Raw genomic sequence first — 26691 nt, 5'->3', positions numbered from 1 at the left:
TATTTTTTTTTTTTTGGTTGCAGTTCAGCCGGGGCCAGGTTTGAACCCACCACCCTCGGTATATGGGGCCGGCGCCTTACCTACTGAGCCACAGGAGCCGCCCCTACCTCTGTATTCTTGCTTGGTCTCTCCCATTTTTTGCAAGTAACCAAATACTCTGTAGTGCTTCCTGGAGATAGAGGCAATCTGCTGGTGAAGGGGGTGTTCAACCCTGCAACACTGGATCTAGAAGGGACCTCTCAACCATAGTGCTGATCTCATCTATGCCATGGACCTTTTTCCAAAGCTCACAAGAACTATTAACTCTTCCCCACAAAGCTGTATGGACACAGATGATTTTGTAGATGGGGGAGGGGATGGATTGCAGGTTGGGTTCAGAACTCCATCTTAGAAATCACTAGTCCAATTTCTTATAAGGGAGGAAACTGAGGCCCAGAGATGTTGAGTCATTTGGACTCAGCCAAGAGTAGTGCTTTTTTGCCTCCACACCCTGAATGCCTTCTTTGATTCTTTTTATTATTCGTTTCAGAACTGAGTGGGGCCCCACCCTCCCTGCTGGTAGCTCTGAGGGCTTGGTCCCCAGGGCCGCAGCCTAGGCTTCTTGCACTTAAGTCTCTGTGGTTGCCCCACCATCCAGCCGGGAACACTGAGCTCTTCTGTGAGATGGAGCACGCATGAGTAACCAACCCCACCCACTGCCCCTCCCGTCCCAAGGGACTCACAAACCCAGACCTGGTTCCTTTCCACCCAAACACTCAATAACTTTATTTGCCTTTGGCTGGCTCCTTGGTGTGGGAGGGGCGCGGGCTGGCAGCAGCCTGGGCTTTGCGCGCCCTCTGGTGGACCTCAAGAGGCAAGGACCAGAATCCCGGCCAAAACGGAGACTTCACGTCAATACAGTCTAGTGGAGTGTTGCAGAGCTCCTCAGGCCTGCACCCGTGACCCAATTTCAGGGGACGGGGCGTGTTGGGAGGAGGCCCTGAACCTCTGGCTCTCATACTCGCCCGTGTTGGACGCCCGCATGTTCTGCCGAGCCTTCATCTGCTTCAAACGGTCCTTGTCCACTTCCCGCTTGGTGAGGATGAAGAGGAGGATACCACAGGGGAAGCCGATGGCCCTAGGGGTGGGGAGATGTGCACGGGGTTTGGGGAGGGGCCAAGCCTGAGCCAGAGGAGCTAAGGGGAAATCATTCCAGCTTCAACTGGATGAATGCTGCAAATACCTCTTGTGTCTAATTCATCCTCTATGTTGGCTGCTTGAGGGACCCACACAAACCAGATCCTGCTCCCCTGCTTCAAGCTCTGTAACAGCTCTCCATCACTTTTTGGCCAAGTCCAAACTCCTAGGCATGGCACAAAAGGCCCAGTGTGGTTGAGTTTCTGCCTACCTCTTCTTCATTCCTTTTCCCTAGAGCCTGACACTCTTCAGCAGGAACCTTGCACTCCTGCCATAGCGCCTGTGTGTGATTCCTTGCATCTTGGCCAAGTCCCTTTCTGCCCAAATTGCCCCACATCCCCTTCGAGACTCCCCTTCCTAACCTGAGTAACTGTTACTTGGAAGACACCTTGGTGTGGGGAAAGAGCACAGAGTCACCAGACCTGGTGAAAATCTAGCTGAGCCTCAGTTCTCTCCTCTGTAAAAGGGGGATGTAGTATTTATGTCAGAATAAATAAATTATTTGTCTCAGAAACCTAAAATATTACATGGTAAAATATTGGTACACCCCAGGTGCTGAAAAAAATGACAACTTCCTCCTCCTTACCCTTTTAATTTTGATCAATATGTTTTAAGGTCAGAGTCGATAAAATAATAATGTTTGTAACACCTAGGCACTATTACACAACTAATATAATCTTACAAGACCTCAATTAACTAATTACTGAAACTTGGGTCTCACCCTAAGCTCCCAAAAGGGAGGATGAGGCCAGGGACCCAAATTTTAATCAGATCAGCTCACGTTACTCCACAGAAAACCCACTGTCTCCCCAATTTCACATATTTTCCCACCTCCCCTGTCCTGCTCCTCTGAGATTCAGATCCTTGAACCCAGCAAAGCTGTTCCCACAACTTTGGATTCAATTCACCACCTGAAACTCAGAGGAGTTTCTCAGTCCTACCCTCTCTTGGATGCTATTCCCCATTAGTGAGCAAACTTAAACTCACTTAAAACTCACCAGGCTAGTCCCACTGCTTTCATGGGATTCTTGCCCCTCTTTCTGGGAATGTATTCCAACTCAGGGGACAGGGGCTCAGGTTCCTCCTTGCACTCTGAGGAGCTGTGGCTTTGCAGTGCCCGAGTCCGGTTCTGGGAAGCCTTGTTAGCCGCGGCTCCTGAGAGAATCCCTGTGGATGGAGGTCAGGAAGGTCAGTAAGAGGATGAGGAGAAAGAAAAAGGGGAAGAGGGGGAAGGGCTGAGGAGGAGTGGTTGAGATCTGAGGAAGGGGAGTGACTGCCGTCTGAAGTAACAGTGCCAGGGAGAATCCAAAGGGAATTGGGAAAATCGTCATCAAGGTGGCACCTTTGGAAGCCACTTCCACGTCACTGCGGGCTCATCACCCTGGTGCCAGGAGGGCAAGCATTGCTGTTCTTCATCTCAGACGACAGGATGGGAAGGACTGCAGTGGGACTCACATGAAACGTATGAAAGAAATCCGGGAAAAGATTTAAAACTACAGAATGCTAGCATTGGAAGGGAGCTTACAGATAGTCAACTCCATCCCCTCATTTTAAAGAAGAGGAAACTGAAGCCCCAGAGACGAACTACTTCGCCCAAGGTCAAACTGCTAATTATCCGGGGCTAGAACCCAAGCCTCCAAGAAGTCCCAGGCTCTTTCCTCTGCACTGCGGTGAGTGTGAAACACCCGGAGCGCGGGAGTCTAAAAGACTTCCCTGGGTCACCCTTTTGCAGCAAAACCCTAGACGTGTCGGGCAGCCCGATGGCAGAGGGATGGACTGGGTGACCTCTAGAGAGCATCTTTTCTCCCCCAGACTCTTAAGATCCCGCAGAGAAGTATGGGCAGCAACAGACAGCCCTGACCTCCTGCCCTCGCTGGTGACATGTGAAAGAAAAGGGATCTCCGGCAGTCCTGCCCTCCCCGGGGTCCCTCTCCTTACCCCGGAGGACGCGGGCATTTCTCGCCCCCCGGCCCTTCAGCGCTGTAGCAGCTACCACCGCCGCCATGTTCAGATCCCCCCCCTTCACTGCGCTCCCAGCCGGGAATTGTAGTTTGCGTAAGGGGCCTCCCCCGCTCCTTCCGTCCTGCCTACAGGCCAGAAACTACAACTCCCAGAAGTCCATGGAGCGGACCCGAGAGAACTACTCTTCCCAGGAGACCCCGGAGGCGCGCACGCTCTCTTGTTTGCCTCTTGTTGGGGGCGGGGTCAGGTGGGGCGGAGTTTGGGTTCTCCTCGCCACGCCCCGGCCCGGTTTACCAACTCTGCACTGTGATTGGTGATTCTGGCAGCCAACCCCTATCGCTAGTGGCCGAAGGGCCGTCGCTCTTTCTGCCGGGGACTCGCCTACGCCTACTTCCTCCCGGGAGGAGGGGCTCGAGTTCCGCGTCGTCGCGCAGAGCTGACTCTGGGAGGCGTTTGGGCCCTAGAAGTGGATCTGCTGCTTGCGCCGCATGGAGTCTGAATCGGAAAGCGGGGCTGCCGCTGACACCCCCCCACTGGAGACCCTAAGCTTCCATGGTGATGAAGAGATTATCGAGGTGGTAGAACTGGATCCTGGTCCACCGGACCCGGGTGAGAACTGCCGTTCTCAGGCCATGGGACAGGCAGAAGGCGCTCACCCCTGGCCTCTGACCCCTGCTGCTCTCCCCTCCGGTCCACACCCCACCAGTGATTCCTACCGACATCCTTCTCCATCCCCTCCCCCATCCCACACTTAGTTCTCAGGCCTGGAGGGGTGGGGGCTCCCTGACGTCTCCTCTGGCCCTTCCCCTCACACACCCCCTTCCCATCATCCCCTCGGCCCTCCCTTCCCCGCACAGTCGCTGGCCTGCCCTAGGTCCTTAGACCTGGTCTCCTGGCCTCCGTCCCACAAGCCCCCTCCTCCCTGCCGCTTCTCGCCCCCGCTACACCCAGTGTATCTGACTCCACCTTACCCTCTTGCCCAATGACCGAGCCTCAGGCCTGCTGACGCTTCTTACCGCTTCCTGAGCCCCGTCTTTTAACCCTGTTCCCAAAGCAGATGATCTGGCCCAGGAGATGGAAGATGTGGACTTTGAAGAAGAGGAAGAAGAAGAAGAGGGCAACGAAGAGGGCTGGGTTCTGGAACCTCAAGAAGGGGTGGTCGGAAGCATGGAGGGCCCCGACGATAGTGAGGTCACCTTTGCCTTGCACTCAGGTAGGTCTCTGAGGAGATCCACCTTAAATCAGTCCCAGTGGGCATGTGAGCATCAGACATACACCTTGGACAAAATAGCACTGAGAGTGACACAGAGAAGGGAAATATGCTGGTCTTGCCCTGGAGGAGCTTAAGGGTAGGGGTCAGTATGGTGGGATGGGCTTGGGTCTGGAGTCTGTTGAGACAACCTGGGTTCAAATCCTGCCTGTCTTACTTACCTACTAACCTTTGTTAACCTCTGGGTCTTAGTTTTATTTTAAAAAGTTATCTTTGATAAGAGTTAATGAAGGTACCTTGAGTATGAATTAGAGATAATACCTTTTAGAGCATAGTTTTAATAATCTTCTCAAATACTAGTTCTTAGCAAAAAACCTACAACATAATGCTCTCTGGCTCTCTTTTTTACCCAGCCTGGTGGCATCCCATGCTGTGAACAGAAAGCCCTGTACATGTACCCCTTATCCATGGCTTCAGTGTGGGTGACTTCTGTCATGGAGAATGACTTAAGCTTGGGGAAGGCTTTCTCTTAAAAACTGATGCTTTAAACTTAGAATAAGTTAGACTCTTTTTCAGAATGAAAGTCAAGTTGCTTTGGGTGAAATGGGGTGGGCTTCTGGAGGACAGAATCCTGGGTGGCAGCTCTGTCACCTTACCATGGACTATTTCTTGGGACAGCATCTGTGTTTTGTGTGAGCCTGGACCCCAAAACCAACACCTTAGCAGTGACAGGGGGTGAAGACGACAAAGCCTTTGTGTGGAGGCTCAGCGATGGGGAGCTGCTCTTTGAGTGTGCAGGTAAGGGGGCTGGGTTAGAGGCCTGGGAGGGCCAGGTTCCTTGGATATCGTAGGGGCCTGCCCTCCAGTGGTTGTGTATCCAACAGCCATTTAGTGACCTGTTTTGTGCCAACTCTGTGCTGGGGCCCAGGGCTACAGAGGAGTATACACATATAATAGTCTATTGCAGGCTCAGGAGGCACTAATTGGTTGAGGGAGTCTAGCAAAGACCTGGGGAGGTGACACTGGTGTAGGAGTAGTTGGATGGAGGGAATGACATAGAATTTAAGGAGAGGTATAGAGTGAACAGCAACAGAAGAAATAGGAGCCTGGGATATGCTTGGGTGAGGGAGGCCAGGAGTGTTTCTTCTGGGGACACCTGGGCTGTTTTGAGATGCAGTCTTGCTATGTTGCCCAGTTTGATCTTGAACCCAGCTAGCTGGGACTATAGAACATGCCACCACCCCTTTTTCTCTTTTTTTCCCTAGTCACCCCTTTCAGGAGGCCAGATACTGGGGTCATTTGTCCCTAGCAGTAGGTATCTTATTGTTTGTTTTCTTTCTGCCCACTTTTCAGGCCATAAAGACTCTGTGACTTGTGCTGGTTTTAGCCATGACTCTACCCTAGTGGCCACAGGGGACATGAGTGGCCTCTTGAAAGTGTGGCAGGTGGACACCAAGGAGGAGGTCTGGTCCTTTGAAGCAGGAGACCTGGAGGTGAGATCATCGGAATGGGCTTCAGCTCTGTGGGACCTCGGGTGGATGGGGGGGATAAGAACTCGGGGGGACAGTCCTATCTATAAGGAACAAGCTAGCATGGAGCCAGTGCACCTCAGAGTATAGCAAGAATGTCTGTATTTGTTACTGGAAAGTATGTGCTGATCCCAGAAGTAGGGAAACCTTGGTTAGGGCTCATGGGGCAGACTCCTAGGTGAGATCGAGATGATGGGTCTCCGTGTTATACCTTTTTCCCTGCCCAGTGGATGGAGTGGCACCCTCGGGCACCTGTCCTACTGGCGGGCACAGCTGATGGCAACACCTGGATGTGGAAGGTCCCGAATGGTGACTGTAAGACTTTTCAGGGTCCCAACTGCCCAGCGACCTGTGGCCGAGTCCTCCCTGATGGTGAGAACAGCTCCCTTGAGTGTCCTTTCCTGGGTGCAGAGGTTGAATCCAGAGTTAGGCACCTTCTTAAGCTCCCTCCTGAGCCACAGTTGGCAAACTCTGAAGCCTGCTCTTGGGAGTGCTTAACTCCTAGGCCCCAGAGCTGACAGCACCTTCCTCCTGCCCTGAACTGGGGCAGTGTCTGTGCCCTTACTCTGTTCTTGCCTCTCCCTTCCCCCCACCCCCTTCTCTTGCTCTTTGTGTCTCAGTGCACACTCTGTCTTCTCTCCACCTGTGCCTCTGGCCCTTCAGGGAAGAGAGCTGTGGTAGGCTATGAAGATGGCACTATCAGGATTTGGGACCTGAAGCAGGGAAACCCCATCCATGTACTGAAAGGTATCAGAGGTCGGGGGTGGGGGGTGTCAACCTGCACCTTGGGGAGGGGGTTGAAACCCCAGGGCAGTACTCAGAGGGGAGATAGGATAAAGCCTGTCCCCCTTGTTCTAACCTAGGGACTGAGGGTCACCAGGGCCCTCTGACTTGTGTTGCCACCAATCAGGATGGCAGCCTGATCCTAACTGGCTCTGTGGACTGCCAGGCCAAGCTGGTCAGTGCCACCACTGGCAAGGTGAGTGGACCCCTGGAGCCTGACTGGGGGGCCCTCTGCTTTCCTGTGACTTCTTTCCTTTCTTTTTCATTCTTCACTCTGTCCCTCTATCTCCTAGTCTTTTTATCAGAGGACTGAGATTCCAGGACCCCTGTGATCCTCTCTCACCTACAGGTGGTGGGTGTTTTCAGACCTGAGACTGTGGCCTCCCAGCCCAACCTGGGAGAAGGGGAGGAGAGTGAGTCCAACTCAGTGGAGTCCTTGGGCTTCTGCAGTGTGTGAGTGTGAGCCAAGGCCTTGGCCTGAAGACAGGGAGGATTGGAGGAAGAGGAGGCTTATGGGAGGGGCCTGGGCTGGGGCCCCAAGGGAGAGGCAGGGCATGTGTCCTCATGGTGGTGTTCTTGGTTCAGGATGCCTCTGGCAGCTGTTGGCTACCTGGATGGGACCTTGGCTATCTATGACCTGTCTACGCAGACCCTTAGGCACCAGTGTCAGCACCAGGTATGGACAGCTGGAGCTGGGTTCCCCATGGGCTATGGCCATGGCCATAGGAAAACCCAGCTCTCTGGGTGCATCTACCCCAGACCTGGTTCCTGCTTGGTCCTTCTCTGTGGCTTTCGCTCCATGAGAGGTGGGAGCAGATGCCTTTCAGCTCTTCCTACTCTGACCTCCACCCTGCATCTGTCACACCCCGGGGCAGTCGGGCATCGTGCAGCTGCTGTGGGAGGCAGGTACCGCTGTGGTTTACACCTGTAGTCTGGACGGCATTGTGCGCCTCTGGGACGCCCGGACTGGCCGGCTGCTCACTGACTACCGGGGCCATACAGCCGAGATCCTGGACTTTGCCCTCAGCAAGTAAGCGAAAGGGGCAAGGGCTGGATCTCTGTGTGTTTGGAAGGGTTCTTGGGGTATGGGAGGAGATTGCTGAGGAAAGCTGGGACCCGAGGCCTGGTTGTACCCTGTGAGGCAGGAATGCTAAGAAGCCTGAGTGTTCACAGCCCAGGGAATTGTTACTGCTAATCCAGCCCCCGACCCAGTAGATGACAGGGACCTACCTAGGGTCTCACATCCCGGTCATTCATTTTTCCTGTATGAGTCAGTTCTGTGATTCTCCTCTGCTGGGCTTTCCTTCTTTGATCCCCTTGCTGGCTGTGTGGAGGTGGCAGCACAGCGCTAGGCACTGGGGTCTAGCATTGAGGATGTGCCAGATGCTGGGTATAGTGGCTCATGCCCGTAATCCTAGCACTTTGGGAAGCTGAGGTGGGTGGATTGCTTGAGCTCAGCAGTTCAAGGCCAGCCTAACCAAGAGTGGAACCCTTTTTTTTTTTTTTTTTAATAGACAGAGTCTCACTTTGTTGCCCTCGGTAGAGTACGGTGGCATCACAGCTCATAGCAACCTCCAGCTCTTGGGCTTAGCCGATTCTCTTGCCTCAGCCTCCTGAGTAACTGGGACTACAGGCACCCACCATATCGCCCAGCAATTTTTTTTGTTGTTGCTGTTTGGCTGGGGCCGGGTTCACACCCACCACCCTCAGGATATGGGGCCCTTCCCTATTCACAAGCCATAGGCGCCGCCCTGAGACCCCGTTTCTTAAAAAAAAAAAAAAAAAAGATGTGCTAGAGGAGGCCCTAGGGTGGGCTTGGGTTGTCCTCAGATTGTCCCATCCCTTCACCTACATGCTTTCTATTTACAGAGATGCCTCCCTGGTGGTGACCACATCAGGAGACCATAAAGCGAAAGTATTTTGCGTCCAGAGACCTGACCGTTAATGGCTGCAGCCTCTGCCTTTGTGTCTGGTGTTGAGGGGGGATGAGGGGAGCCCCCCCACCAGCGGAGGCGGTAGGGTACAGAGGGAAGAGGAGGGGAGGGGCCTTGGACTACTTTCCAACTCCTTCAGCTGATTTGCCCCCCTCTTGTGCTTTTCTCCTCTTTAGAGACCCAGCCCTAGGCCCCCTCCCCTTCTCCCTCTTCCAGGCCTGGCCAGCCCTTCGAGTGGGGGTCAGGCCTCTCTTTCACTTTCCTTTGCTGGTGTGAGCCATGGGGGTGTGTATTTGTATGTGGGGAGTAGGTATTTGAGGTTCCCGTTCTTTCCCTTCCCAAGTCTCTGGGGATGGAAAGGAGGAAGAGATACTAGTTACAGACTTTAAAAATGTAAATAAAATATACTTCCCAGAGACAATGCCTGTGTGGATTTTGTGGTGTTGGGAGCGAGGAGGAGCTAGTGAGGGCCATGCCAGTGAGGCTCCCCTCCCGATCTGCTCCATGTCAAGTGTGTCAGCTCATACTCTCCCGGGGGTGGTCTCTTCATACCAACAATTACTTGCCTGTCTGAGTCGGAATCTCCCTTATTCCACACATCTCTTTTGAGGTTCTTTGCATAGCTGCTCCACCTGCCTCTCCCTTCTGAGATACGGAGTGAGATAACTATAAATGGCCTTTATTCAGTCAGGGCAGGGTCTTTGACCCTGAAAAGTGGGGATCTGTGGAGACAGGCTTGATGGAGATGGGTGGATGCTATGGTAGGGTCAGCCCAGGCCTAGTTCAAGTCCGGGTCGACACTGCTTTGACTGCTAGTGTGGTAGGCAGTGCTAGGGCCTGGACTGCCCCTGGAGACCCTTCCCCGCAGCCCTTGTAGCCATCTTTGGGCAGCCGCCTTCCAGGGGGCTGTGTATCGCTGATCACCCAGCCCCATGGCCACAGGCACGGCCGCCGCACTGGCACTGCCCAGTGAGAGGAGGGACAACAGAGTTCCAGCCCCCAGTGGTGGGCGCTGCTCAAAGGCCAGGACTGAGAGGAGCAGGGTAGCCACGTAGGGCCCCCAGCACAGCACGAAGAGTAGTGTGGCTCCTGCCTGTGCCTTTGCCTGCCTCCAGGTGAGGGCCCGGGCTAGGGCTGAAGGTGTGTCACGGCACACTGCCTGCTCCAGCCGACGAATGTCCTGCAGCTGGCGGTGGGCAGTGGCCAGCACGCAGGCAGAAAGGAGGGCAGCAGCACCCACAGCGGGCAGCAGGAGCCCATAGATTTCGAGGTAGAGGTAGGGGGCTGGGAAGACAGCCTGGGAGCTGCAGTTGGCACCAGGGGTCCAGTGGTTCCACCCCAGAGCAGGTAGGCTGGCAAACAGCAGGGGGCCAGCCCAGGTGAGGAGCAGGGCCAGCCGTGTGCTCCCAGGAGGCCGGAGTGGCCGCAGCACTGCTATGTAGCGCTCCCCATGCACCAGCAGGAGGTTGGCGAGCAGGGAGAGGAAGGAGAAATTGGGAGCCAAGTAGAGAAGAAGACAGGGCCAGTAACTCCGGCGGCTCTGGTTCCACAGCCCTGGCAGCACGGGCAGTGCCAGCCCTGTGAGCAGCCCGGCCAGCAGCAGACTTAGGAAGAAGCATCCAGCAGGTGGGCTGCGCAGACGGCGGTCCCAAGCGATGCCCAGGGACAGGAACAGGTTAGCCACGACGATGAGGCTTGCCAGGGCCAGAGAGAGCCCCAGAGCCTCCTTCGGTACAGAGCTGGGCCACTCCTCAGTGCTATTGGCTGTCATCTTGGGGCTGGGGATAGAACGGGCCTGAAGCAGCAGCTGGCATGCCTGCATGGAGGACCCGGGATCAGAGTTAGGGTGGGGTTGCAGGTTGCTATCCTGCTGGGATCTGCAAGTTAATCCAGAGCGTGCAGATCCACGTGCTGGGGGCCATATCATGTTTGCTGATACACATAATTTTTCAATTAATTGCCAATTAAAAATGTATATAAAACACATATTTTGTTTTTTTCTTGAAAAATCAGGTCTGGTAACACCGGTAGGGTAACAGCAAGGGGATTTAACCAGTGGCTGCCCTCAGACAGTCCCCATAGGGCCAGCTTTACCCCTTTCTGCTGTCTGCCTGGCCTCCCCTGGGCAGCTGTGTCTCCACCTCTGTTTAGACTACATGACAGAGCACCCAGCCCCACAGGGGTGTTGTACCTCCTGGCCTCCACCTGGGTGGCTTCTAAAAGAACAAAAGGAGAGGACAAGTCTAGCTAGTGTGCAGTGGCCTTCCAACCAGCCATCAGGTGAGGGGCTCCTTTGGGGCCAAGTCTGGGGTACAAACGGGGTGCCCTGTCTCCCGCACTCTTCCTCCCATCTGTCCTTGTAGCCCATTACAGTTCAGTGAGCAGCCTCCGGGTAGGACTTCCAGCCCATAAACTTGACTGTCAGCTCTACATTAGCAACAAGGCCCTTCCTAGGAACCAGAGGGAAGAGAGGAGCAGGGGGAGGGGACCCTTGGCAGTGAGAGTGGAGATACCAGCAGCAAGAAGACCCCCTCCACAGACTCCCAGGGCCCAAAGCTGAGCCAGATGACAGGGAAGAGAAGCCAATGGGCAGGGCCTGGCCTCTCTGTGGCTCTGATCTGTCCCTATCCTCCCCTTCACTCCTTGGTCTCAGTCCTCCAGTGCCATGTCCTTGTGGCCAAATCCTGGTGACAGGGGAGGGGTCCTGGGTCCTGCAGAAGCTCCTGCTTCTATCACAGCGGAGCAACTGCTGTTGCTGGGATTAAAATCAATAAGGAAAGGATTCCTACTCCCCATGTCCCTCCAAGTCAGAGGATCAGGGCCCCATGGCCACCATGAGCTGAAAAGAAGATGCTCTCCCTCCAGACTCAGATTCTCCAGTGCCCTGACCTGAGCCTCTAAACCCTTGCACCCCTGGGCCTCTTTCCCTTGCCCTCAGCCCTGGTTCTTCTTCCTCAGTCTCCCCTATGCCCTCCACCCAGGTCATCTTTCTGTATCCAGAGGCCCTCCAATTTCCGGTCCCCTTCCTCCTTGCACCATAATTTTTTTTTTTTTTTTATTGCAGTTTGGCCGGGGCTGGGTTTGAACCTGCCACCCTCGGCATATGGGGCCGGCGCCCTACTCACTGAGCCACAGGCGCCACCATCCATAATTTTTTTTTAAACTCCACAAGACTCAGGATTCTTTACCCAAAACTTGGCCTGTGTGTGGAGTGATTCTTCCTACCCCATCTCCACAGGGACAGTAAGAAGGGCAGGAAGCAGCCTGTGGTGTGATTTCCCAGTAGGATGCTGGCTGTACCACCCTCACACTGGAGGGGCTGGTGGTTTGGATTGGGCACAGTGACCTCTCTAGGACCTGGGGCTGAGGTATTGAAGTACGGTCGGGGGTGGGGTGGTGGGGTGTAGGGCTAGCTACTCACATGGCTGTTGAGGACGGGTGTTACTGGGCTTTCATCAGTGTCCAGGAGTTGCTGCAGCCAGCTGTGCAGGTCTTTGGATCATGTCTGGTGTCCTGGCTGGTGAGTGCATGGTGCCTCTGCTCTGTGGGGACAGTGGGCCCAGCTCACCTCGTCTGTCCAGGCTCTGCCCCTGCCTGGGTTCCGGGAGGGATGGAGTAGCAGCCGCTGACTACTGGCCCCGCCTCTGGGGGTGGGACCTGGCACTTGGTGAGCTGCAGCAACCCCTAGCCCTGTCCTATCCTTCAGAATTAGTGCCACCAGCCATAGCCAACCGGACACACCTTGCCACCTAGGTGGTGGCTCCCCTATCTCAGCTTGGAGCCCTATCTCCCACTAGTGCCCAGCTAATCTGAGAAACTGCATCCCCGTTCATGAATAATAATGATGTAGTCTACCCCTCCCCACTTCCTGCCTCAGCTAACGTATTTACATTTATAAACCTTAAACCCTGGGAGTGCCAGCCAGATGACAGCAAGGCCAGCTCCATACTTCTGCCACCTGCTACAGGTCGTGCCTCTGGTGATAGCAGCAGTGGGAGTTTGGTACTGAGGATCTTAACTGGTCCCATCCCATAACCTGATGGGCCCATCGGCTTACAAAGCCAGCCTTGCCTTCCTGAATCTGGTCATTCCACACTTTGCTCAATTACCTTCTGAGTCATGTTCTGGACTATGAAGTATAAATGGCTCTGGGGATGTGACCTTGGGCAAGCTACTGCTGGGCTTTGGGTTTTCCTCTGTAAAATGGGAACAAGAAAAACAACTTCTTGGCTGTGGGGAATGCATGGGGTAACCTATAACTGTGCATACCCCAGTGCTTTATGGGTTTTTCTCTCTTTCTCCATGATCATGAAGAGGCATGAGCCAGTGTTGCAATCAGAGCTATCTGGGATCCTATATTTTTAACTGTGTGAACTTAGGCAAATTACTGAAGTTCTCTTGTCTTAGTTTCCTCATCTGTAAAATGGAATTTTTTTGTACTTTACCTGTTGTGAGACTAAAGGAGGTAACATGTGATAAGTACGGCACTTAATGATGATAGCTATTATGTTAATAATCCTAATCCTTATTGGGATTTCTGCCTTTCTCTGAACCTATTACCTGTAAGCAACACCTCTGTTGAGGAAGGCAGATGGGGAGCCTATGAAAAGCAAGAGGAGAATGCCACTTTTTTTTTTTTGAGACAGAGTCTCACTTTGTCACTTCCATAGAGTGCTGTGATGTCATAGGTCACAGCAACTTCCAACTCTTGGGCTTAAGTGATTCTCTTGCCTCAGCCTCCCAAGTAGGGGGACTACAGGCATACGCCACAATGCCCAGCTATTTTTTTTTAGAGACGGGATCTAGCTCTTGCTCAGGCTGGTCTCAAACTTGTGAGCTCAGGGCAATCCACCCGCCTTGGCCTCCCAGAGTGCTAGGATTACAGATAGGCATACGCCACTGTGCCTGGCCATGGGAATGCCACTTCTGCTCCACAAGGAAACTGAGGAAAGTAGGTACAGTGAAAAGGAAGGGCAAGTTCAAGGATAGGAAGCCAAGAGGTGGCTCTGATTTCCACCTTGTATCAAAAGCAGATTTGGGGTGAGGAGGCAGAGAGAAGCCCAGGTACATGCTCTTGAGGCTGGAAATGAGAGAAAGCAGGCAGATACTGCAGCAAAATAGCTAGAGGTGAGACATTAGGAAGAACTCCTGGGCTGAAGAGCACAAGCCAATGGAGCAAGGAGACTTTGGTACTCTCTGGAGAGGGCTGGCCCTAAAGGGCAGCAGACCTGAGAGTCTGCCAGCCCTTCACAGCCAGCCCGGGGGCCTGGAGAGCTGGGACCTCCACTGGAACAAAAAGCAGGGACATGAAAGCATCCAGCCTTCAATCCCATCCTCACCGGTTCCGTTCTAGCACCCAGGCTCAGGACCCACGCTACCTGGTTGGGCAGAAGTCAGGGAAGCTCTGGGAGAGTTGACACAAGTGGATGTGGGGCCCCTTGGATATGGGGACTGCCAGGAATAAACAGACCTCCTCGTTCCCAGCCCTTGTCTCCCTGCAGGATCCAGGATGTCTGTGTTTCTTCTTCGAGGCTCTGTCTAAACACTGTGTGGAATGACATGCGAAGGGGGACAAACTTAGGTGGGTGGCAGCTGGGGAGTCTGTTCCCCATTCGGCCATTTCTTCCTTACTGGATCATCTAGTTCCTCTTTGCTCCTTCATTAACCCTGGGGCTGACTCATCCTCTGGCTTCCCTTCACCCGCACAGATGCAGTTTTTAGAGTTCTATTCAGCTGACTCTGCGCCCTAGACCCAGCTCTCTTCCTGAGGTAGTCTGTTTCACGATAAATAACCCAGACTTCTGGGCCTCCTCTGTCCACTTCCATGCTAATAGGTATTTGAATTTCTCTCTGCTGAACCATGATATTTGGGGCTGGGTAGGTGTGATACCCGAGGGCCAGGGCTATGAGCCCTGGACCGGCGGGGGCAGGGCTTCCTGGACCCTGGCTAGCCTCCCTGTGCCACTTTTCAACACTCCCCACTGGTAAGAGCAGGTGCACCCTTAGGGCCTCTGAACACAAACTTGACTTCAGGATGCCTTAAACCTAAGTCATTAGTACAGATAGAGGAAATCCTGCTTTTCTGTTAGGCATAAAACACTGGATCCTCCAGGCATGGGATGGCTGTCTGGATTAGATACTGACCCAAAGAATAGGGCACCAGCCCCATATACCAAAGGTGGTGGGTTCAAACCCAGCCCCAGCCAAAAACTGCAACAACAGATACTGACCCTACAAGCTACGGAAAACTATGGTACTTTTAGTAGTCCCCAGAAGGGGCAGCACTGCTTGAACTCCAAATCACCAGAGTAGACTCAGGCTCTGGGCCTAGGCTTCAGTAGCTGTTGGGTCAAGAGCTCATCAGCTCTACTCCAGTGAGAATGTGGGAAACAGAGTGGCAGCTCCCAGGAGAAGGCTGACACCGCAGCTAGGGTCACTTCCTCTCCTCAGTTTCAACCCCTCACCCTGACCCCATCCTTCCAGTTCCTGCCTGCCCAGCCGAGCTTGTTCTTAGCTTGCCCAGGTCCCAGTTTAGCCATACATGGAGATTCCCATCCACCTGCTCCCTGCATTAAGGTCCATTCAAGAAGGGGAAAACACCAAAATACCAACCATCTTGGGGAAGGGCTGGAAAATCCCAACAGCAAAATGGGGCTTGGCTTATGTTGAACTTTGCTTCTGCAGTAGTCTTGTCACTTCTTCTTCTTTTTTTAAAATAAAACTATTTATTTTTATTTTATTTGCAGTTTTTGAACCCACCACCTCCGGCATATGGGGCTGGCACCCTACTCCTTTGAGCCACAGGCGCCGCTGTCTTGTCACTTCTGATTCTCTTTGAATGTGTGAAGGGAACAAGGATTTATTAAACTGCATTGTAAACAGACATTATAACCCACATGATGTGACTGGCATTTATCTACTCTTTTCCTTTGAAAAACCCTGTGAGGTAGGTGGTGTTATGTCCAATTAAAGGAGAGGCTGTCAGGGCTCAGATTAAGAAGTTTGCTTAGGGGCAGCGCCTGTGGCTCAAAGGAGTAGGGCTCTGGCCCCATATGCCGGAGGTGGCGGGTTCAAACCCAGCCCTGGCCAAAAACTGCGAAAGAAAAAAATAAAAAAAGACAAAGAAAAAAAAAAAAAAAGAAGTTTGCTTAGCTGGGTGTGGTGGCACACACCCTGTAGTCCCAGCTGCTCAGGAGGCTGAGGCAGGACTGCTGGAGCCCAAGAGCTATAAGGACACCACTGCATTCTAGCCTGGGTAACAACGACAGAACAAGACTGTCTCAAAAAAAAAGAAAGAAAAAGAAAAAAAAAGAAAATAAATTTGCTACCTCACAGCTCTTAAGTGGTAGAACTTCGTCAAACTAAACTGTCTCCAAAACATTTTGTTCCTGTCCAATTCATATCCAAGGATATCCACACTTCCTAGGTGTGGGCCCTTGGGGCAGGTGAGCCAATCAGCAACCATGGGCATGGGACCAGCCACACTCTCCCTCCCACAGGCCTCGACGGAGCTACAGTAGCCTCAGGGACCACAAGGAGTGAGGTTCTTTTAGACTACATCCATGCTAATGCCAATGTGTCTTTTTTTTTTGGCCAGGGCTGGGTTTGAACCCGCCACCTCTGGCACATGGGACCGGCGCCCTACTCCTTGAGCCACAGGCGCCGCTCATGCCAATGTGTCTTAAAAACAGGGTAAGAGAAAGGAGTGAATCTGGATAGGGGTTTACCCAGCATAGGTTTTCTTTTGGAGACAGGATCTTACTCTGTCCCCTGGGCTACAGTACAGTGGTATAATCAAAGCTCACTGCAGCCTTGAGCTCCAGGGCTCAACCAATCCTGCTTCAGCTTCGGGTGTATACTACCCTTAGGGACTCTGAACACAAACCTGGCTTCAGGATGCCTTAAACCTAAGTCATCTGTACAGGTAGAGGAAATCATGCTTTTCGGTTAGGTATAAAACACTGGTTCTCGGTGTTTTATAAAACTAGCTCAGCTAGTTTTCAAGAATCTTTTGAGAGACCAGGCACAGTTGCTCATACTTGTAATGCCAGCACTCTAGGAGGCTGAGGCAGGTAGACTGCTTGAGCTTAGGAGTTCAAGACCAACCTGAGCAAGAGTGAGACTCCATCTCTACTAAAAACAGAAAAAAAACCCAAAAAAGAAAAAACTAGCTGGGTGTCATGGTACCTGTAGTCCCTGCTACTCGGGAGGCTGAGGCAAGAGGATTGCTTGAAGCCATGAATTTGAGGGTGCTGTGAGCTATGAGGCCATGGTACTCTGGCCTGGGGCAACAGAGTGAGATTCTGTAATCAAAAAAAAAAAACAAAAAACAAAAAAAAAATAATCTTGCACAGTGGCTCATACCTGTAATCCTAGCAGTCTGGGAGGCTGAAGGCGGGTGGACTGCCTCAGCTCAGGAGTTCAATACCAGCCTGAGCAAGAGCAAGGTCCCTTCCCTAAAGCTAGGGAATTGTGGCTGGGCACCTGTAGTCCCAGCTACTAAGGACGGTGACTATGTCTCAAAACAAAAAAAACAAAAAATAAAGAAAGAACAAACCAAACTTTTGTAGAGACAGTGTTCTGGTATGCTATTTGGGATACTCTCAAATGTTTGGCCTCAAGTGATCCTTCTCTACCTCAGCCTCTCAAAGAGCTAGGATTATAGGCATAAGCTACCATGCCTGATCTAGAATTGACTTTTAATGCTGACATAAGTTTCTTTTTTTTTTTTTTTTAATTTGGCCAGGGCTGGGTTTGAACCCGCCACCTCCGGCATATGGGACCGGCACCCTACCCGCTGAGCCACAGGCGCCGCCCATGACATAAGTTTCTTGGAATTAGATGCTTTCTTAGGATTTACTCCTGTGAAAAAATATTTAGTCCCTTTTTTTCTCCTAACTTCCGTATTTTCTAAGTGACTTTGGTTTTGCCATCTCCAGTACTTCTCAGGAATCTTGATTCCCACTATTGGCAAGAAGAGTTTAGTGAGTTCTAACATGTTAGAGTTATATTCTAAAATAACCAAGAAAGTAAAAACAGCTGAGTACAATGGTGTGTGCCTGTAGTTCTAGCTATTTTGGAGGCTGAGGAGCCCAGGAGCCCAACAGAACTCTCTTAAAAAAGGGGGGGAGGGGTTTGCGGGAGCAGTAGCTCAAGCCTGTAATCCTAGTATTCTGGGAGGCCAAGAAGGGTGGATTGCCTGAGGTCAGGAGTTCAAGATCCATCTGAGCAAGAGTGAAACCCCCTAAAAATAGCTGGGCATTGAGGCAGGTGCTACTAGGAAGGCTGAGGCAACAGGATCACTTAAACCCAAGAGTTTGACATTGCTGTGAGCTGTGACGCCATAGCACTCTACCCAGAGCAAAAAAGTGAGACTCTGTCTCTCCCTCCTCAAAAAAAATAATTAAATATCTGTAATCTTGACACTCTGGGAGGCCAAGGCAGGTGGATTGCCCTGAGCTCACAGGTTAGAGACCAGCCTGAGTGAGACCCTTGTCTCTAAGAAAAAAAAAAATTAGCTGGGCATTCTCGTGGGTACCTATAGTCCCAGCTACTCAGGAGGCCGAGACAAGAGAATTGCTTGAGCCCAAGAGTTTAAGGTTGCTGTGAGCTATGATGCCATAGCACTCTGCTGAGGGCGACAAAATGAGACTCTGTCTCCCGCAACAACAAAACAACAAATTAAATATAGAAAATACAATGTAGGTCATAAAAAAAAGGCAAAAACTTGGCTCGGTGCCTGTGGCTCAAGCTGCTAAGGCGCCAGTCACATACACCTGAGCTGGGGGGTTCAAATCCAGCCTGGGCCTGCCAAACAACAATGACGGCTGCAACCAAAAAATAGCTGGGCGTTGTGGCGGGCACCTGTAGTCCCAGCTACTTGGGAGGCAGAGGCAGGAGAATTGCTTGAGCCCAGGAGTTGGAGGTTGCTGTGAGCTGCGATGCCACTGCACTCTACCCTGGGCAACAGCTTGAGGCTGTCTCAAAAAAGAAAAAAAAAAAAAGGCAAAAACTGGTTTTTGTTGTTTTTGCCAGGTGTGGTGGCTAACCCCCATACTACTACTGTAATCCTAGCACTCTGGAAGGCTGAGGTGGGTGGAGTGTTTGAGGTCTGGAGTTTGAGACCAGCCTGAGCAAGGAGAGACCCCATCTCTACTAAAAAAGAAAAAATTAGCCAGATGTTGTGGTGGGCATCTGTAGTCCCAGCTACTCGGGAGGCTGAGGCACAAGAGAATCCCTTCAGCCCAGGAGTTTGAGGTTGCCGTGAACTAAGAGGACACCAGTACACTCTACCCAAGGTGACAGAGTGAGACTGTCTCAAAAAACAAAAACAAAGGGGCCAGGCACGGTGGCTCACACCTGTAATCCTAAGCACTCTGGGAGGCCAGGAGGGTGGATTGCCTGAGCTCAGGAGTTCAAGATCAGCCTAAGCCACAGCTAGACCCTGTCTCTAAAAATGGCAGATGTTGGGGTGGCGCCTGTGGCTCAGTTGGTAAGGTGCCAGCCCCATATACGGAGGGTGGCGGGTTCAAACCTCGCCCTGGCCAAACGGCAACAAAAAAATAGCCGGGTGTTGTGGTGGGCATCTGTGGTCCCAGCTACTGGGGAGGCTGAGGCAAGAGAATCGCCTAAGCCCAGGAGTTGGAGGTTGCTATGAGCTGTGACACCACAGCACTCTACTGAGGGTGACAAAGTGAGACTGTGTCTCAAAAAAACAAAATAAATCAACCCCCCCTCTGGTTTTTAGTAAAAATTACTCTCAAATAACTTATGGAGTACAGAATGCAAGTATTACTTTCTCTCAACACATGTAACCAGGTTTTCCATTTATCAGAAACAGGTGACCAGAAGCACCCCAACAGAAACCAGTTAGAAATCAGAGAACCCCAAGCTCTCTGGGAACCCATTTATGTAAAATGAAGTCTGATGACTGAATGACTTGTAGCTTTCAAACTTCTTCAATGACTCACAGTAAAAAGGCATTTCTACAATCCAGTCATGATCTGTGTATGTAACTAAAACTCATTTCCAAATTAATACCTACCCTTAGAAGGTGTGATGGATTCTGACCTAGCCCATTTCTTAAAAATGCTGGTGTCACATGAAACCATATACAGGATAAAATGCCTAGAAATACATATAAAACTAGTAAAATCTGAAGCAAGTGGGTGGATAACACCAGTGTTAACACCTCCTGAGTATGATGATGCATTAAAGTTATATGTTACCACTGGGGAGGAAGCCAGGTGAAGGGTACACAGGATCTTGCTGTATTATTTCTTACAACTGTATGTGAATCTACAGTTATCTCAAAATCAAAAGTTCAGGAAATAAAAACGCTGGCTGTGACACAGTTCATTAATAGGTGTCAAACCAGACTGAAACACACTGCCCCTAAGAGACAAATTAGAAGGGAAAGCAGAAAGGGAGAAACCATCAGGACAGCCCTCAGACCATTTCTGGTACTCCTAAAATTCTCCCGATAATTCCTTACAAAGAACATTTTCTTTTCTTTCTTTCTTTTTTTTTGAGACAGTCTCACTTTGTCACCCTTGGTAGAGAGCCATGGCATCTTAGCTCACAGCAACCTCAGACTCTTGTCTCAGCCTCCCAAGTAGCTGGGACTATAGGTACCCACTACAACACCTGGCTATTTTTAGCGATGAGGTCTTGCTCTGGCTCAGGCTGGTCTCAAACCCATGAGCTCAGACAGTCCACCTGTGAGCTCAGCCTCGGCCTCCCAAGTGCTGGGATTAGAGGTGTGAGCCACTGCGCCCAGGCCCAAGAACACTTTCTGAACCAGTTTTATTTCATAGATTAGTGTCCTGCTTGGGGAGACCATGCTCTGCTAGGCTCTGTACTATCTGGCAAACATCTCCTTGGGTGCTGGTCTTTTATGCTTTTGTTTAAGAAAAACTGTGGCCAGTTTGCATCAGATTCACACCTAAATACATGTCAATATCCTGCAGAATCACACACCCAGAGGAGCACATTTGGGAAATGCTATGCATTATCCATGATAAAGGAATCAACCAGAAAACATTTTAATTTGCCTGTCACTGGGGGGCTTCTTGGCCACTCAGGAGCTGCCAGGCAGTTTCAGGGAGCATATTCAATTTATTGCTTACTGGCAGCCATTCTCTCCTCTAGGGGAGGTAAGGATCTAGATCTGATGGGCTCTTGTACCTAAGGTTTTCCAGCTCAGATCTGCAGGTTCAAGGGCAATACAGGTCTATTCTTCTTCCCTCCTCCTCTCTTTGAACTCACAGTCCAGAAACCCAGCAGATTCTCATGTAAGATAGAAAGATTTTTCTTTATTAATGACCCCAACCGTATTTCTTTAGATACAGGAGTTTTGAACTCAAATACTTAGAAGAAAACAAGTTAAGATTGCATTATCCTGCAACTCATTACCAGTAACATATTGCAAAGCAAAACAGCTTGGAAAAGAGGGTAGAATGGAAGGGGAGTGAGGGAGGGGAGATAAAGAAAAGGAATAAGTTGATCAAGTGGAATTTTTTTTTTTTTTTTAATTCTTGGGAACTATGAAGTCCTTGCAAGCACAGCTCATTTCTGCAGATTATTTTCCAAACGTGTACAAAATGGAACCAAAATGGAGAATCCCTTAAGAACCTGAAGAGGTGCAACATTAAAAGCTACGATTATCCAGTAGCAAGTGTTCCAGCCTTCAGTTGCTAGCCGCTTCCTCCTCTTATTCCCAAGAGTTAGCGGGATGAAAACGTCTTCCCCCTAGGAAAGGAGAAATAAGTGTGAAGGTCAGTCTTTGTCTGACCTTTCCTGCCGCCCCACACTTCTGGACTAGACGGAATCCCTAAGAGACACCAAAGAAGTGAAGTGCTCGATTCCTTAGGCAGAGGTGCTGGAACCACAGAGCATGGGCTAAGACCCAGTTTTCACAGAATGGTTTCATGACCTTTTCTTTCCTATTGAATACTTTGGGGTACCAGGGAATATCTGTGTTAAAACTATAAAGACACTGGGCGGCGCCTGTGGCTCAGTCGTTAAGGCGCCGGCCCCATATACGGAGGGTGGCGGGTTCAAACTCGGCCCTGGCTGAACTGCAACCAAAAAATAGCTGGGCGTTGTGGTGGGCGCCTGTAGTCCCAGCTACTTGGGAGGCTGAGGCAAGAGAATTGCTTAAGCCCAGGAGTTGGAGGTTGCTGTGAGCTGTGTGAGGCCACGGCACTCTACAGAGGGCCATAAAGTGAGACTCTGTCTCTACAAAAAAAAAAAAAAACTATAAAGACAATGGACCATGTTAGACAGCAGAATCACTCATCTACAATTTCTGAATGGCTAGATGTACTTGAATTTCATACTGGACTCAAGTGTCTACCTTTCACGGCTCCCAGAGAGCAGTTCCTTATCTTTTACCATGGGAACAGTAAGTTCAAAGCACGCTTGGCACCCATAGCACAGTGGTTATGGTGCAGGCCACATGCACTGAGGCTGGCGAGTTTGAACCCGGCTGAGGCCAGCTAAACAACAATGACAACAACAAAATATCCAGGCATTGTGGCAGACGCCTGTAGTCCCAGCTACTTGTGAGGCTAAGGCAAGAGAATCGCTTGAGCCCAGGAGTTTGAGGTTGCTGTGAGCTGTGACGCCATAGCACTCTACAAAGGGTGACATAGTGAGACTCTGTCTCCAAAAAAAAAGAAGTTCAAAGCAATCCTCAAAACTTCCAAGGTATTTCTGCTATCATGTGCTGACTACACTCTGGCTTGTAGAACACATTATCTGGTTCTAGGCTCTTGAGTTGAGGTGTCCTATTCTACCCTGATTTCTCTAGAAGAGCCAGCTGATTCTTAAAGACAGCTGGTAACTAGTACCTAAGGATATGTAGTAAAATAGCCTGGAAGCTCAAGCTGAGAACTATAGGTAATGGGGTTAAAAACACCACCACCACACACACACACACAAAAATAAACAAGGGTTCTATGTTTTTCCTGCTCTGAATGTCTCACCCACTTCAAAATGAAGGCACAGTTTATTACCCCTGCCCCCACATGAAAAGCTCATGGTGTTCATTTCTGGGTAGCACACTGAGGTGTGCTAACTCTTGATTGTCAGCTTCAGATCCAGGGCCCTATTTCTCATAGCAGGCCCACCATGTTTCCCCTGTCAACGCTTCTGCAAACTTCCTGCTTTGTTGTGTGGAGGTCCCAGTTTCTCCAGGTCACAGCCAAGCCACACTTAACTCCTACCCACCATTAGTAACATGATCTGGTTTTCAGGGTGGACATAGTTGTCTGTGTTCCATGTCCCCTTTGTGCAACCCAACTCTGCCAAAGAAAGGTCACAGAGCAGAGGAAGGCAGAGCTGCTCTTTTAAGCCCCAGGAAAGAGGTTTATGGACAATTTTTTTTTTTTAAGACAGTATCACTTTGTTGCCTTGGTAGCGTGCTGTGGTGTTATAGCTCACAGCAACCTCAAACTCTTGGGCTTAAGGATTCTCTTGCCTCAGCCTCCCTGGTAGCTGGGACTACAGGCATTGGCCACAGTGCCTGGCTATTTTTTAGAGATGGGGTCACTCTTGCTCAGGTTGGTCCCGAACTCCTGAGTTCCGGCAATCCACACGCCTTGGCCTCCCAGAGTGCTAGGATTTTACAGGAGTGAGCCACAGTGCCCGGCCTACAATTTGTTCATTTTAGGATTCATCCTTTCCCAGGTCCTCCATCAGGACAGGCAGCCATCCTCGCCCCTCTAAAACTGCATTCACTTTGCAGCGACCCCCAGAGTTGGCTGCTTGGTGGTCCTCCTCCTGAATGGATACACAGTTATCAGAGCTGAAGGTGACACACGCAGCCTTGGGAGTTTTCTGATAACAGCCTTCCAGTCTATTTGTGACAGGCCGCCCAGGTCACCTCCTGGTCTCTAATAAACTACCTATCTCTCTAAGCAGCATGCAAATGGCTGTCTCAGCCCAGCGCCTGTAGCTCATTGAATAGGGTGCCGGCCACATACACCCGAAGGTGGGGGGTTTGAGTCTGGCCTGGGCCTGCTAAACAATGACAACTGTAACCAAAAAATAGCCAGGTATTGTGGCGGGCACCTGTAGTCCCAGCTACTTGGGAGGCTGAGAAAAGAGAATTGCATGAAACCGAGAGTTTGAGGTTGTTGTGAGCTGTGATGCCATAGCCTCTACTGGGGGCTATACAGTGACTGTCTCAGAAAAGCACCCTGTGGAGGACAAGAAGGGAAAGGGGAAATAGTAGACAGAAAGACGGAGACCCGGTTCTGGGTAGGCAGGAGTACCTGTGTCCAAGGGCACATCTGTCTCACCTTGCCCAACCCACCTTGTTGGTCACTTTGCCCAGGTTAGGAGCTGCCAAGCTGCACAGTAGCAGAAATAATACCACTATTTCATTGCAGGGCATTCTAATACCTCTCTCTGAGCAGAGGATCTATCTAGACTGAATACCATTCCTTCAGCTCTGGATGGCAGGCACAAAACTGCCACAAAGTCTCTGCCTAAAAAAGTCAGGGAGGCCAAGAGTGGTGCCTCACGCCTGTAATCCCAGCACTTTGGGAGGGCCAGGTGGGTGGACTGCTCAGCAGAAACTAACTTGGTAGAAGCCACACGACCCAGGCAAAGGAGCGTGAAGCCCTATGCATGAGATGGGGTCTTGCTCTAGCTCATGACTCACCCACCCAAGGTACTGAGTATTGGCAAATATGCTGGGAGGCTTAGTTTACCTCAATTCCTTTAGGTTAAAAGGCACAAAAGATAGTAGATAAGCACATATGGCCTTATCTTGTAAGCAGGATTGCCTAAATTTCACTAGGAGGGGAACCATGATCTGGCACCTTGTACAAAGACATACTCTCTAGGCTCTAGGTCATGTTGGCCTCTCTGGCACTCAGAGCTGTACACCATTCAGAGCTCTACTCATCATTTCCATTCCTGATAAAGACCCTCCTCTCCATGCAAACTTTCAGCTGAGAAGATGACAAGGAAAAGAACACTTGATGGGTGGGTCCAGGCTTATTTACTCAACTAAATACCCTAAAGCAAATGGCTCAATATCACTAGAAGATCAACCTCCTAACTCAGGCCCAAAGAGATCATAGCTTCTTGGTAAAAAGGTCCCCTTGCTTTTTTCCTAGCTGTAGCCTTGATAGCTCACAGATATGGAAAAAGGGAAACCCACCCTGGCCTATTCAGGAGTCAAAAACCTGTTAATCCCAACTCCAGTCCATCTGCCCAGCCTAGCCCTGCTGACCTCACTATAGCTACTGTCAGATACCTGAAGGACCAGGCCACCAACACCAACTACTTTCTTCTTGGTGAGCTCAGGAGAGGTAGGTGGTCCCGCCATGGTACTGCCCTACTTACGTGATTGTTTTCATTTCTTTTTTCTCGGCATCTGGGCGTGCACGGTTCAGCACCTTGAGGAAATCAGATGTTTTTGCCCGCATACGTGTGTGAATATAGGCCTGGGAACAGATACAACAAATACCCAAGCAGAGTCATATTGCAGAAAGACAGCTTTGGTTTCATTAGGGGACATCACCAGGAAAGTATGGGAACATACACCTTGGGACTGACCTAGCAGGAAGGTGGAGATATATTCATCTCTCTGCTACTGGGAGGGGTGGAAGACAGTGGCTCGATGAAGAAAGGCCACGATTGCCTGAAGCCTCTACAACTACCACTGAAAAGTCAGATCCATACCCCGAACTACAGGATCAACTTTTGTTAGGAGTTCTGATGGAAGATAGACCCAGAGCATAGGACTGAGCTGCGGGGCTCTCACCTTAGAGCACTTGATGTGGTAGTGCAGGTAGTCCCGGAACGTGTGGATCAGATTTATGGTGTTGTCTCGAGCATTGGCGTTGGTGTGGCGAGGGAACAGCACTGAGGGTGGGGACACAAATGAGGTGTCAAGGTATAACACAAACACCAAAGGGTCAGGAAGAAGAGCAGCCAACACTGAACCTCATTCACTTTGTGCTTAAGTAGAATCCACTTGTTTCACTACTCCTGGCTCCACAAGGGTTTTGATGAGACTAGGAAGGGATAACAGCATAACTAGGGATGTGCCAATGAGTGCAAACGGAGGAGCCCATGATGGAAAAACCAGGGTTTGACTCTGGCCACCCATTTCAGGCCTGGATTCTATGGCTGTGCACTCTGAAATTCATCCCCTGTCTGTCACACACCTATTAGCTTCTGTTTCTGTAGCTCTACAGACTCCAGGGTGGCATCAACTGGCTATCTGAGAAATAGTTTACCTAAGAAGACATGATTGCAAGAGGGACTTTACCTAACAATTGCAATCAGTGTAACCTGGCTTATTGTACCCTCAATGAATCCCCAACAATAAAAAAAAAAAAAAAAAAAGAAAGAAAAAAAAAGAAATAGTTTACCTAAGAAATCAGATTAGGAAATAAAGCTGCCTATCCTGGATCCTTGGTGCTAAAATACAAAGTAAGCCTTCAGAGAAACTAGATGCCAGGAGAAACTACAACTTTTGGGCTTAAGTGATTCTCTTGCCTCAGCCTCCCAAGTAGCTGGGAATTTAGGCACGCCCAGCTGTTTTTTTATTGTTTGTTGTTTTTTTTTGAGACAGAGCCTCAAGCTGTTGCCCTGGGTAGAGTGCCATGGCATCACAGCTCACAGTAACCTCCGACTCCTGGGCTCAAGCGATTCTTCTGCTTCCGCCTCCCAAGTAGCGGGGATTACAGGTGCCCACCACAACGCCAGGCTATTTTTTGGTTGCAGCCATCATTGTTGTTTGGCGGGCCCAGGCTGGATTTGAACCTGCCAATTCAGGTGTATGTGGCTGGCGCCTTAGCCACTTGAGCCATAGGTGCTGAGCCTGTTGTCCTTGTTGTTTTAGCAAGCCCTGGATGAGTTCTAACCCACCAGCCCCAGTGCATGTGGCTGGCGCCCTAAGCATTGAACTATAGGCGCCGAGCCAGAATATCTTATATTCTTGCTATGAAAACCAACCACTAAGGTGTAAGGACCTGAACCCTCGGACAGGCCAGGCAGGAGAAGCTGCTCTCTGGCTCAGGCTAAGCAAGGTCCATCCTGTGAATCTGCCAACACGAAGATCTGTGTAGTTACT

The 26691-nt window shown here is 50.7% G+C and overlaps 4 protein-coding genes across 12 annotated transcripts in view; 1 reads left to right on the top strand and 3 right to left on the bottom strand.

The window, feature by feature from the left end:
• Positions 1 to 3322, bottom strand: part of PNKD (PNKD metallo-beta-lactamase domain containing) — an 88333-nt gene extending 85011 nt beyond the window's left edge. The window contains exons 1-3 of one of the 4 annotated variants that reach the window (XM_053598015.1): positions 3115 to 3185; positions 2519 to 2615; positions 2175 to 2343 (exon numbers count right to left, since the gene is read on the bottom strand). In XM_053598015.1, the coding sequence (XP_053453990.1) occupies positions 2175 to 2197 (23 nt within the window). In that variant the 5' untranslated portion in view covers positions 2198 to 2343; positions 2519 to 2615; positions 3115 to 3185. The other 3 variants (XM_053598016.1, XM_053598012.1, XM_053598014.1) reach the window with 3 other exon arrangements.
• Positions 3323 to 3461: 139 nt separating this feature from the next.
• AAMP (angio associated migratory cell protein) lies at positions 3462 to 9010 on the top strand. 2 transcript variants are annotated; one of them, XM_053598001.1, is made up of 11 exons: positions 3462 to 3747; positions 4196 to 4351; positions 5027 to 5146; positions 5702 to 5841; positions 6105 to 6249; positions 6541 to 6624; positions 6741 to 6856; positions 7010 to 7113; positions 7246 to 7336; positions 7536 to 7690; positions 8530 to 9010. In XM_053598001.1, the coding sequence occupies exons 1-11, from the start codon at positions 3627 to 3629 to the stop codon at positions 8603 to 8605; spliced, it is 1308 nt and encodes a 435-aa protein (XP_053453976.1). In that variant the 5' UTR covers positions 3462 to 3626; the 3' UTR covers positions 8606 to 9010. The 2 variants fall into 2 exon arrangements, with proteins under 2 accessions (XP_053453976.1, XP_053453975.1); XM_053598000.1 differs by having other exon boundaries at positions 3541 to 3747; positions 4193 to 4351.
• Positions 9011 to 9281: 271 nt separating this feature from the next.
• On the bottom strand, positions 9282 to 14248 carry GPBAR1 (G protein-coupled bile acid receptor 1). Its single transcript, XM_053598025.1, has 3 exons — positions 14065 to 14248; positions 12016 to 12136; positions 9282 to 10410 (listed from the first exon to the last, which is right to left on the bottom strand). The coding sequence occupies exon 3, from the start codon at positions 10363 to 10365 to the stop codon at positions 9373 to 9375; it is 993 nt and encodes a 330-aa protein (XP_053454000.1). The 5' UTR covers positions 10366 to 10410; positions 12016 to 12136; positions 14065 to 14248; the 3' UTR covers positions 9282 to 9372.
• A 6640-nt stretch (positions 14249 to 20888) lies between these two features.
• The window catches only part of ARPC2 (actin related protein 2/3 complex subunit 2), an 87230-nt gene continuing 81427 nt past the window's right edge, over positions 20889 to 26691 (bottom strand). For all 5 annotated transcript variants that reach the window (XM_053598018.1, XM_053598020.1, XM_053598017.1 and 2 more), the window contains 3 exons: positions 25375 to 25475; positions 24954 to 25054; positions 20889 to 21344 (listed from right to left, as the gene is read on the bottom strand). In XM_053598018.1, the coding sequence (XP_053453993.1) occupies positions 21320 to 21344; positions 24954 to 25054; positions 25375 to 25475 (227 nt within the window). In that variant the 3' untranslated portion in view covers positions 20889 to 21319. The remainder of the gene's footprint in view (positions 21345 to 24953; positions 25055 to 25374; positions 25476 to 26691) is intronic.

Source organism: Nycticebus coucang, chromosome 7 (genome assembly GCF_027406575.1).
Source record: "Nycticebus coucang isolate mNycCou1 chromosome 7, mNycCou1.pri, whole genome shotgun sequence".
Classification (NCBI taxonomy): domain Eukaryota; kingdom Metazoa; phylum Chordata; class Mammalia; order Primates; family Lorisidae; genus Nycticebus; species Nycticebus coucang.
Note: the sequence above shows the minus strand (reverse complement) of the source record. Positions and strands in the feature narration are given on the sequence as shown.

Coding starts and splice junctions, on each gene's coding strand:
- AAMP (XM_053598000.1), top strand. CDS start 3,627: ATGGAGTCTGAATCGGAAAGCGGGGCTGCCGCTGACACCCCCCCACTG. Junction 6,250..6,540: donor TGGCCGAGTCCTCCCTGATG/GTGAGAACAGCT, acceptor CTGGCCCTTCAG/GGAAGAGAGCTGTGGTAGGC. Junction 6,857..7,009: donor TCAGTGCCACCACTGGCAAG/GTGAGTGGACCC, acceptor TCTCACCTACAG/GTGGTGGGTGTTTTCAGACC.
- GPBAR1 (XM_053598025.1), bottom strand. CDS start 10,365: ATGACAGCCAATAGCACTGAGGAGTGGCCCAGCTCTGTACCGAAGGAG.